Source organism: Hyla sarda, chromosome 3 (assembly GCF_029499605.1).
Source record: "Hyla sarda isolate aHylSar1 chromosome 3, aHylSar1.hap1, whole genome shotgun sequence".
Taxonomy (NCBI): domain Eukaryota; kingdom Metazoa; phylum Chordata; class Amphibia; order Anura; family Hylidae; genus Hyla; species Hyla sarda.
In genome coordinates, this window is record NC_079191.1 from 94201891 (window position 1) to 94214002 (window position 12112).

At 48.0% G+C, this 12112-nt stretch overlaps 1 protein-coding gene across 2 annotated transcripts in view; it reads right to left on the reverse strand.

The window, feature by feature from the left end:
- Positions 1-4188, reverse strand: part of ILKAP (ILK associated serine/threonine phosphatase) — a 31953-nt gene extending 27765 nt beyond the window's left edge. The window contains exon 1 of one of the 2 annotated variants that reach the window (XM_056564656.1): positions 3972-4188. In XM_056564656.1, the coding sequence (XP_056420631.1) occupies positions 3972-4014 (43 nt within the window). In that variant the 5' untranslated portion in view covers positions 4015-4188. The remainder of the gene's footprint in view (positions 1-3971) is intronic. The other variant, XM_056564658.1, reaches the window with a different exon arrangement.
- Between the last annotated feature and the right edge of the window lie 7924 nt (positions 4189-12112).

Below are 12112 nucleotides of genomic sequence, written 5' to 3' on the forward strand. Positions count from 1 at the left end.
GCTGGAGGTAAGCAACTACAACTCCCAGCATGCCAAGACAGCTGTTTGCTGTTTGGGCATGCTGGGATTTGCAATTTTGCTACATCTAGAGAGCTACAGTTTATAGACCACTGCACAGTGATCTCCAAACTGTTGCCCTCCAGATGTTGCAAAGCTACAAGTCCCAGCATGCCCAGACAGCAAACTGCTGTGTGGGCATGCTAGGAGTTGTAGTTTTGCAAGATTTAGAAGGCGACAGTTATATAGTGGTCTCAAACTGTGGCCCCCCAGCTGTAGCAAAACTGCAAATCCCAGCATGCCCAAACAGCTGTCTGGGCATGCTGGGAGTTGTAGTTTTGCAACATCTGGAGGGTTACAGTTTAGAGACCACTGTATAGCCAGCCGCACGACATCGCTGACCACCGATCTCCAACACCTATCGTCGCCCGCAGGGTAAGTGGACTTCCGCGCCGGTCCCTGTCGGTTTCGCTGTTCTGCCCCGTCTATTGTGGGTGGGCAGAACTGCTAAACCAAAAATTAACCCCCCTGCCCCCGATCTGCTATTGGTCGCCGCTCTGTACGACCAATAGCAGGGATAGGAGGGGTGGCACCCCTGCCACCTCACTCCTATCCCTTCAGGGGGATCGTGGGTGTCTTGGACAACCCCGATCCCCCTTATTTTCCGGGTCACCATAGACCTGTATGACCCAGAATAGCCGCAAATCGCAAGTGTGAATTCACTTGTGGGCGGGGGGGTGCCTGCTGATCGATATAAGCAGTTACCCCGGACGGGGACCGAAATTCCCACGGGAGTACAGGTACGTCCTGGGTCCTTAAGTACCAGGGTGCCAGGACATACCCGTGCGCCCTGGGTCCTGAACAAGTTAAAGGGGTACTCCGGTGGAAAACTATTTTTAAAATGAACCGATGCCAGAAAGTTAAACAGATTAGTAAATTACTTCTAATAAAAAATCTTTATCCTTCCAGTACTTATTAGCAGCTGTATACTACAGAGGAAATTCTTAGCTGTTTGAATCTCTTTTTTTTCTTGTCCACAGTGCTCTCTTCTCTGCTGACACCTCTATCCATGTCAGGAACTGTCCAGAGCAGCACATGGGGATTTTCTCCTGCTCTGGACAGTTCCTGATACGGGCATTAGGTGTCAGCAGAGAGCACTGTGGACAAGACAAAGAAGAAATTCAAAAAGAAAATAATTTCCTCTATCGCATACAGCTGCTAAAAAGTACTGGAAGGAAAAATATTTTTTAATAGAAGTCATTTACAAATCTGTTTAACTTTCTGGCACCAGTTGATTTAAAAAAAAATAAAATAAATAAAATGTTTTCCACCGGAGTATTCCTTTAAGGGGAACATGTGGCCCACCGACAGGAGAGACTTTCATATGAGAAGCCCATAAAGGTTATTCGGAATTGTAAAAAAAAAAGTTCTCTGATAGAAAACATATACTGTACTTGCCTTCCTCGCTCCCACCGTACAATTGAGGCTGGTCAACTCTAATGCTGAGTGGGCGCTTTCCTGTGTGCTGATAGGAATGCAGGAAGAATCATGGTGGGCGGATCTGGGGAGGTAAGTATGGTGGGCTTATATGCCATCATTTTGTGGCATCAGACAACTCTTAAAGGAAAACTGTCAGCTTTCTCCCCCGCACTAACCAGGGGTACTGGCTGGTAGTGCGGGGGACGTTGATCAGTTTGGTCCTTACCGTGCCCAGATCCGCCTCGCCGTTTCGCCGTAATCTTCTATTTTCGGAATATGCAAATGAGGTGCTAACTTGCACCAGCTAGGCTAACTGGCGCTCTGACGTCAGTGCCGCTGGCCGCCCAGCTCATCAATATTCCTCCCCTCCTCCGCCTCTCCCTCTTCTCCCTGCTCTGTAATTAAGAGAGAGGGGAGGAATAGTGATGAGCTGGGCGGCTCTGCAGCAGGCGGCACTGATGTCAGAGTGCCAGTTAGCACATTTACATATACCGAAAATAGAAGATTACGGCGCGGCGGATGTGGCCACGGTAAGGACCAAACTGATCAGCATCTTTCACACTACCATCCAGTACTGCTGGTTAGTGCGGGGGAGAAAGCAGACAGTTTTCCTTTAAGGGTTCGTTCACACAGTGATAATGGAAATTCGCTGGTAATTTGGCTACCATTCACTTCAATAGGCCCACAGAAAATTGGCAATAGTGACAAATTTGCAGATTGCCAGCGGACCCATTCAAGTGAATGGTAACAAAACTCTCAGCAGATTTCTTTAGTCATTAACTTGTAGGAAGCTTAGACTAAAGTGGAACATACCATCTTATAAAAGGGGTAGCTCTACAGATGTTGCAAAACTACAACTCTCAGCATGCCTGGACAGCCGTTGGCTGTCCGGGCATGCTGGGAGTTGTAGTTTTGCAGAAACTGGAGGGCCATAGTGTGGAGACCAATAGCAAAAGGAGTAATACTCACCCGACTGATTCCCCCTGCTCCACTGATGGCACTGATGACTGTTGCAGCCAATCACTGGAGGGTTGATGTGTCAACACCACTAATGTCTCACCTGTGATTGGCTACAGCGGTCGCGTGGGAGGATAACACTTAAAGGGGTTATCCAGGAAAAAACTTTTTTTTTTATATATCAACTGGCTCCAGAAAGTTAAACAGATTTGTAAATTACTTCTATTAAAAAATCTTAATCCTTTCAGTACTTATGAGCATCTGAAGTTAAGGTTATTCTTTTCTGTCTAACTGCTCTCTGATGACACCTGTCGCGGGAACTGCCCAGTTTAGAAGAGATTTTCTGTGGGGATTTGCTTCTAAACTGGGCGGTTCCCGAGACAGGTGTCATCAGAGAGCACTTAAGACAGAAAAGAACAACCTTAACTTCAGAAGCTTATAAGTACTGAAAGGATTACGATTTTTTAATAGAAGTAATTTACAAATCTGTTTAACTTTCTGGAGCCAGTTGATATATAAACAAAAGTTTTTCCCTGGAATACCCCTTTAATCAAGTTGTATTAGGCGGCATTCCCACCACGCTTTTGCAATACAGTTCCCGCATATCTATGTGAAAACCGTACAGAACCGAATTGAAAACCGCATGCCAAAAGATTCATCCGGTTGCATCCATTTTGCGTCTTGTACAGTTCAGTCTTTTTTTTTTTTTCCCGTACCCAAAACCGTAGCCTACCGCGGTTTTTCGTCCGGGTGAAAAACTGTAAACTTTTTTTTTTTTACATGGGAGTCAATGGGAACCGTACAAAACCGTGTGTGCATACAGTTCCATACGGTTTGCACCAAACGTTTTTTTACTTTGCACAGTTATTTTTCTTGGGATTTCAATCAAACAAGTGAAACTTTATTCATAATGGAGTGAAAAGTTAGAAACATACGTTTTTTCTTTAAAAAAAACGGATGCAACCGGACATTATTTGTTCAACTGTACAGGGGTTTTAAATTTGTACAGGGGTTAAAATTTGTACACACGTTTTGATACAGTTTAGTCAGGTTTTGAGGAATGTGTTTTTTTCATCAAAAACCTGATATGGGGACTGTATTGCAAAAACGTGGTGTGAACCCAGCCTTAAACACGTTCACCCTGCGCATTCTGCAATACAAGTGTCTCCACATGGTGGCGCTGCTTTCAGGTCTACCTACGTGCACAAGAGCGCCCCCACACTACCCACTGGACCAGTCAGACGCCTATGGTGAATTGTGCATTATGTGATATGCAGCCTGGAATAGCAGATCACACTGTAGTGCAGTGTTTCCCAACCAGGGTGCCTCCAGCGGTTGCAAAACTACAACTCCCAGCATGCCCGGACAGCCAACGGCTGTCCGGGCATGCTGGGAGTTGTAGTTTTGCAACCGCTGGAGGCACCTTGGTTGGGAAACACTGCGGTAGTGATACGGTACTCTGAACTGAACGGCCTTGTATAGAAAACGCAGCGCGCCCAGGTGTGTATGAGGCTATAGCGGGGGTGTACTGCGCTCACCTGGAGCCCGCGGCGGCTCGGGCAGCTCATCGTACAGCTCCATCCGGGAGGCCGCGTGTACAATGCTCGGTATGACGTCACGTCAAGGGGGCGGGGCCCGTATAGGAAAGGGAGGGCCGCACGAGCTGGAAGCGGAAGTAGTGTGCATGCCTGTATGTGTGTTGTAGGGGGCAGAGGGGAGCCGTTTACGTGGGACTGCAAGATCTACATGGGACTAAATAGAACAGGGAATGGAGGTATTAGATGGGACAGTAAGATTAAGAAAGTCCAGATTACTTCCTGTAGCTCCTGCACGGACCCGCACTGTCCTGAAGAAAAGTTGCTGAGTTGCCCATAGCAACCAATCAGATCGCTTCTTTCATTTTTCAGAGGCCTTTTCAAAAATGAAAGAAGCGATCTGATTGGTTGCTATGGGCAACTCAGCAACAGGTTTTGATAAATCTCCTCTGTGTCCAATCAATGAATTAATAAAAAGATGATCCAGCACTGAAGAATACCTGCTGTATTTGTAAATCCTCCTTAAAAACAGCATGTAAAGACTTCACAACGCCTCACACACTTGACGCGTTTCAAGCCCATGTGCTCTTTGTCAAAAGATATACAGATCGGTTCATATCACATTTAGGCAGCATTCACACCACAATTGCAGCCTACGGTTGCTGGATCCGGCTGGGGGTGTGGAAACCAGGTGCTCCCGTACCCCAGCAGGATCGGCACTGAAATCCATTGACTTTAATGAGCCGACCGGAGTCAAACAGTGACTCTGGTCAGCTCATTTCTGCCCCGTATCCGGTTTTGTGACCGGACCCAAAACCGTAGTATACTATGGTTTTAGGTCCAGTCACAAAACAAGATACGGGGCAGAAATGAGCTGACCAGAGTCACTGTTTGACTACGGTCGGCTCATTAAAGTCAATGGATTTCAGTGCTGTTCTGACTGGGGAATGGGAGCACCCAGTTTTCCCCTCCCCCAGCCGCAACCGTAGGCTGCAATTGTGGTGTGAATGCAGCCTTAAAGGAGAACTCCAGACCGTAAAAATTGTCCCCCATACTGCCGGCAGTAAAAAAAATAAAGATGTACATACCTTCCTCCGCTCCCCCGGGGCCTCCGGTAACCGTCTCTGGTCTCCGCCGCGATCCACTTCCTGGTGGTCGGATGAATCAGCCAATCACCATCCGCAGCGCAGTCCGACTCGGCCGGCGATAGGCTGAGCGGCAGTGTGACCTTTATAGGCCCCGGCCGCAGGTGCCGGTGTAGTGAAGAGTTTTGTGTCCTGAAGCGTTTTCACACTGCTGCTCAGCCTATCGCCGGCCGAGTCGGACTCCGCTGCGGCTGGTGATTGGCTGATTCATCCGACCACCGGCAACCAGGAAGTGGATTGCGGCGGAGACCGGAGCCGGTTACCGGAGGCCCCGGGGGAGAGGAGGAAGGTATGTACATCTTTATTTTTTTTTACTGCCGGCACTATGGCACAATTTTTATGGTCTGGAGTTCTCATTAAAGGGGTATTCCCATGGAAAACTTTTTTTTTTTTAAATCAACTGGTGCCAGAAAGTTAAACAGATTAATAAGAGTAAATTACTTCTATTCAAAATTCTTAATCCTTCCAGTACTTATTAGCTGCTGAATACTACAGAGGAAATTCTTTTGTTTTTGGAACACAGATCTCTCTGCTGACATCATGACCACAGTGTTATCTGCTGACATCTCTGTCCATTTTAGGAACTTCTCCAGAGCAGGAGAAAATCCCCATAGCAAACATATGCTGCTCGGGACAGTTCCTAAAATGGACAGAGATGTCAGCAGAGAGCACTGTGGTCATGATGTCAGCAGAGAGCTCTGTGTTCCAAAAAGAAAATAATTTCCTCTGTAGCATACAGACCCTAAAAGTACTGGAAAGATTAAGATTTTTTAATAGAAGTAATTTACAAATCTGTTTAACTTTCTGGCACCAGTTGATTAAAAAAAAAAAAAAAGTTTTCCACGGGAGTACCCCTTTAAGTAGATCATTTCACAGGTGAATCCAATGAGCTAAAAGTAGCACACAGCTACATGATGAGCAACCGCAACACTGATTAAAACCAAAGTGACTTCATAGCACATGCATATCAATGCCTTTCACTTAAAGGGGTTCTCCGGTGCTTAGACATCTTATCCCCTATCCAAAGGATAGGGGATAAGATGCCTGATCGCGGGAGTCCCGCCACTGGGGACCCCCGGGATCTTGCACGCGGCACCCCGTTTGTAATCAGTCCCCGGAGCGTGTTCGCTCCGGGTCTGATTACGGACGACCACAAGGCCGGCGGGGTGTGACGTTACGCCTCCGCCCCTGTGTGACGTCACGCTCCGCCCCTCAATGCAAGCCTAAGGGAGGGGGCGTGACAGCTATCACGCCCCCTCCCTTAGGCTTGCATTGAGGGGCGGAGGTGTGACGTCACACGCCTCCGCCCCCGTCATTGTCATTACCCTGGTTCACATCTTTTTGTGTATAAATAGTTTATTATTTCGGTGATTAGGTTACAACTGGCACTTATTCACTATTCACAATTTTGTATTTGTGTGTGTGTGATCATCTGAAGGAGCCCCTGTGAATTTATATCATATCTTATTAATCTGTACCTTCCTACTGTGCATTTTTTATTTTTATCCTGAGCACTTTATGATCAGGAAGGACCATCACCGTGGTTGAGGCCATCCTGTTAAGGAGATGGGTCCCTCGAAAGGCAGGGCCAGTTCTATTGGGGGCAATTAGTAGTTAGGGTGGGCACATCCCCCCCTTCTTTTTCTATTTACTCAATCATATCCTCCAATACTATTACTTTATCTTTGATTACTGCCTGGTAATACTAGTAATTGCATCTCATTATAACCTTCTCTATCTATCAATTACATCTCTTTACAATATTGTTATTGCCTCTGCCCTAACTTGATATAATAGTTCTAAAATTCCTTGAGACTCCATACAGATCAGGTGATCACACACACACACTAAAAATTTGGTGTTTATTTAAAATCAATTTTAAGGCATATTTAATAAAAGTTATATTTTAGTTCTAACCTCCTAAAGGGTACTGTGACATTCCTGTAATAATTATTATTTTGTCATTAGCAAAATTTTTGCCCATATAGTAATTTCTATGTTTATTGGTATACTGCTTCGTTTTAAGTGAAAAGCATTGATATGCATATGGTATGAAGTCACACCCCGTGTTTCATGTGCTTAGTTCACAATTAGCTCACATTAATGTTATGTATACGGACACATCATTCTTAGTGAAAGCACTTATTTTCCTGTAAAGACATATATTATATATGACCATACACATGAATAACGGACTATGGCTACTTGTTATACACTTTGGTTTTAATCAGTGTTGCGGTTGCTCATCACGTAGCTGTGTGCTACTTTTTAGCTCATTGGATTCACCTGTGAAATGATCTATTTAAATGTGATATGAACTGATCTGTGTATCTTTTGAGAGAGAGTATATCTTGAATATCATTGAATTTATTGCTGGCAGTGCTGGTCTTGAGTTAAGTAAAGAACAACTCTTTTATCTGCCTATGTTGCTATCCATATGTTGATCACTACCCACCAGAGCAGTGGTTCCCAACCTTTTTTTTTTTTTTTTGCCCAAGTACCCCTTGGCAGGCCATCACCAAAAATTGTACACGCTATATTAGTGACATGTTTGTAATTAATATTGTTATTTCAAATGTATATTTACGCCATTTCCCCTGATCCTCTCGCCACCTATGTATACAGTGTGACCACACCAAAAGAATAGTGAGTGCAGCTCTAGAGTATAATCCAGAATATAACTCAGAATCAGTAAAGATTAAATAATGTAATGTATCTACACCAGTGTTTCCCAACCTTTTTCGGGTCGGGGCACACCTCGGAAATTTTTTTTTCCACGGGGCACCGCTACCGAGGTTGACGAGCAAGAAAAAAAAAAGGAAAAACGATAAAAAACGCAATGCACTATATCTATTTATCAGTGGGTATGTAGTTTAAAGTGCTGCTTTATACAGCAACTCACCAATGACGTCTTCTCTAATTTGCATCGTTGCCTTCTCTTCTCCATGTGGTCTGGGCCATCATGACAATTTCTTCCACCCACAATTTTTCACCGTTAAACCTGCAAAACAAACCTATTAGGCGCCGAACTTTTTTTTCTTTTCTTTTTTACATGGGTGACAGAGGGGTGTAGAAGAGTGGACATTGGTGACAGAGGGGTGTAGAGGGGTGGACATGGGTGACAGAGGGGTTTAGAGGGGTGTAGAGGAGTGTACAGAGGGGTGTAGAGGAGCGCACATGGGTGACAGGGGTGTAGAGGAGCGTACATGGGTGACAGAGGGGTGTAGAAGAGCGTTCAGAGGGGTGTAGAGGAGCGTACATGGGTGACAGGGGTGTAGAGGAGCGTACATGGGTGACAGGGGTATAGAGGAGCGTACATGGGTGACAGGGGTGTAGAGGAGCGTACATAGGTGACAGGGGTGTAGAGGAGCGTACATGGGTGACAGGGGTGTAGAGGAGCGTACATGGGTGACAGGGGTGTAGAGGAGCGTACATGGGTGACAGGGGTATAGAGGAGTGTACAGAGGGGTTTATAGGAGTGTACATGAGTGACAGAGGGGTGTAGAGGAGTGTACATGTGTGACAGAGGGGTATAGAGGAGTGTACATGGGTGACAGATGGGTGTACATGGGTGACGGGGGTGTAGAGGAGTGTACATGGGTGACAGATGGGTGTACATGGGTGACAGAGGGGTGTAGAGGAGTGTACATGGGTGACAGATGGGTGTACATGGGTGACAGAGGGGTGTAGAGAAGTGTACATGGGTGACAGAGGGGTGTAGAGGAGTGTACATGTGTGACAGAGGGGTATAGAGGCGTGTACATGGGTGACAGCTGGGTGTACGTGGGTGACAGCTGGGTGTACGTGGGTGACAGAGGGGTGTAGAGGAGTGTACATGGGTGACAGATGGGTGTACATGGGTGACAGGGGTTTAGAGGAGTGTACATGGGTGACAGGGGTTTAGAGGAGTGTACATGGGTGACAGAGGGGTGTAGAGGAGTGTACATGGGTGACAGATGGGTGTACATGGGTGACAGAGGGGTGTAGAGGAGTGTACATGGGTGACAGATGGGTGTACATGGGTGACAGGGGTGTAGAGGAGTGTACATGGGTGACAGATGGGTGTACATGGGTGACAGAGGGGTGTAGAGGAGTGTACATGGGTGACAGATTGGTGTACATGGGTGAGAGAGGGGTGTAGAGAAGTGTACATGGGTGACAGAGGGGTGTAGAGGAGTGTACATGTGTGACAGAGGGGTATAGAGGAGTGTACATGGGTGACAGATGGGTGTACGTGGGTGACAGAGGGGTGTAGAGGAGTGTACATGGTTGACAGAGGGGTATAGAGGAGTGTACATGAGTGACAGAGGGGTATAGAGGAGTGTACATGGGTGACAGATGGGTGTACATGGGTGACAGGGGTGTAGAGGAGTGTACATGGGTGACAGATGGGTGTACATGGGTGACAGAGGGGTGTAGGGGAGTGTACATGGGTGACAGATGGGTGTACATGGGTGACAGAGGGATGTAGAGGAGTGTACATGGGTGACAGATGGGTGTACATGGGTGACAAAGGGGAGTAGAGGAGTGTACATGGGTGACAGAGGGTTGTAGAGGAGTGTACATGGGTGGCAGAGGGGTGTAGAGGAGTGTACATGGGTGGCAGAGGGGTACAGAGGAGTGTACATGGGTGAAAGAGGGGTGTAGAGGAGTGTACATGTGTGACAGAGCGGTATAGAGGAGTGTACATTGGTGACAGATGGGTGTACATGGGTGACAGAGGGGTGTAGAGGAGTGTACATGGGTGACAGAGGGGTATAGAGGAGTGCACATGGGTGACAGATGGGTGTACATGGGTGACAGAGGGGTGTAGAGGAGTGTACATGGGTGACAGAGGGGTATAGAGGAGTGTACATGGGTGACAGAGGGGTATAGAGGAGTGTACATGGGTGACAGAGGGGTGTAGAGGAGTGTACATGGGTGACAGAGGGGTGCAGAAGAGTGTACATGGGTGACAGGGGTGTAGAGGAGTGTACATGCGTGACAGATGGGTGTAGAGGAGCATACATGGGTGAAAGGGGTATAGAGGAGCGTACATGGGTGAAAGGGGTGTAGAGGAGTGTACAGAGTGGTGCTGAGGAGTGTACAAAGGGGAGTAGAGGAGCGTACATGGGTGACAGGGGTGTAGAGGAGTGGACAGAGGGGTGTAGAGGAGTGGACAGGGAGGTGTAGAGGAGTGGACAGAGGGGTATTGAGGAGTGTACATGGGTGACAGATGGGTGTACATGGGTGACAGATGGGTGTAGTTGAGTGTACATGGATGACAGAGGGGTATAGAGGAGTGTACATGGGTGACAGAGGGGTGTTGAGAAGTGTACATGGGTGACAGAGGGGTATAGAGGAGTGTACATGGGTGACAGAGGGTTATAGAGGAGTGTACATTTGGTGACAGAGGGGTGTAGAGGAGTGTACATGGGTGACAGAGGGGTGCAGAAGAGTGTACATGGGTGACGGGTGTAGAGGAGTGTACATGTGTGACAGATGGGTGTAGAGGAGCATACATGGGTGAAAGGGGTATAGAGGAGCGTACATAGGTGAAAGGGGTGTAGAGGAGGGTACAGAGTGGTGCTGAGGAGTGTACAAAGGGGTGTAGAGGAGCGTACATGGGTGACAGGGGTGTAGAGGAGTGGACAGAGGGGTGTAGAGGAGTGGACAGATGGGTGTAGAGGAGTGGACAGAGAGGTGTAGAGGAGTGGACAGAGGGGTGTAGAGGAGTGTACATGGGTGACAGATGGGTGTACATGGGTGACAGATGGGTGTAGTTGAGTGTACATGGATGACAGAGGGGTATAGAGGAGTGTACATGGGTGACAGAGGGGTGTTGAGAAGTGTACATGGGTGACAGAGGGGTATAGAGGAGTGTATATGGGGGACAGATGGGTGTACATGGGTGACAGAGGGGTGTAGCGGAGTGTACATGGGTGACAGAGGGGTAGAGAGGAGTGTACATGGGTGACAGAGGGGTATTGAGGAGTGTACATGGGTGACAGAGGGGTGTACATGGGTGACAGAGGGGTGTAGAGGAGTGTACATGGGTGACAGATGGGTGTACATGGGTGACAGAGGGGTGTAGAGGAGTGTACATGGGTGACAGATGGGTGTACATGGGTGACAGAGGGGTGTAGAGAAGTGTACATGGGTGACAGAGGGGTACCGAGGAGTGTACATGGGGGAAAGAGGGGTGTAGAGGAGTGTACATGGGTGACAGAGGGTTGTAGAGGAGTGTATATGGGTGGCAGAGGGGTGTAGAGGAGTGTACATGGGTGGCAGAGGGGTACAGAGGAGTGCACATGGGTGACAGAGGGGTAAAGAGGAGTGTACATGTGTGACAGATGGGTGTACATGGGTGACAAAGGGGTTTAGAGAAGTGTACATGGGTGACAGAGGGGTGTAGAGAAGTGTACATGGGTGACAGAGGGGTGTAGAGAAGTGTACATGGGTGACAGAGGGGTGTAGAGAAGTGTATATGGGTGACAGAGGGTTGTAGAGAAGTGTACATGGATGACAGGGTTGTAGAGAAGTGTACATTGGTGACAGAGGGGTGTAGGGAGGTGTACAAGGGTGATAGATGGGTGTAGAAGAGTGAACATGGGTGACGGGGGCATAGGGGTGACAGAGGGGTGGACAGGGGGTGGACATGGGTGACAGGAGGGTGGACAGGGGAGACAGGGGGTCAGAGGGGTGGACAAGGGGGTAAAAGAGGGACAGGAGTGACAGAGAGGGGTGGACTGGGGTAACAAAGGGACAGATTGGTGAACAGGAGGGTGGACATGGGTGACAGGGTAGACTACGGGGGTAGACAGGGGGGTAAACATGAGTGACAGGGATGGACAGGGGAGTGGACAAGGCAGACATGGATGACAGGAGCGTGGACATGGGTGACAGGGATGATAGGTGGGGGGACATGTGTGAGTGCGGGTGGACATGAGTGATGGGGGGTGGACATGAGTGACAGGAAGGTGAACATGGGTGACATGGGTGACAGGGAAGGGTGGACAT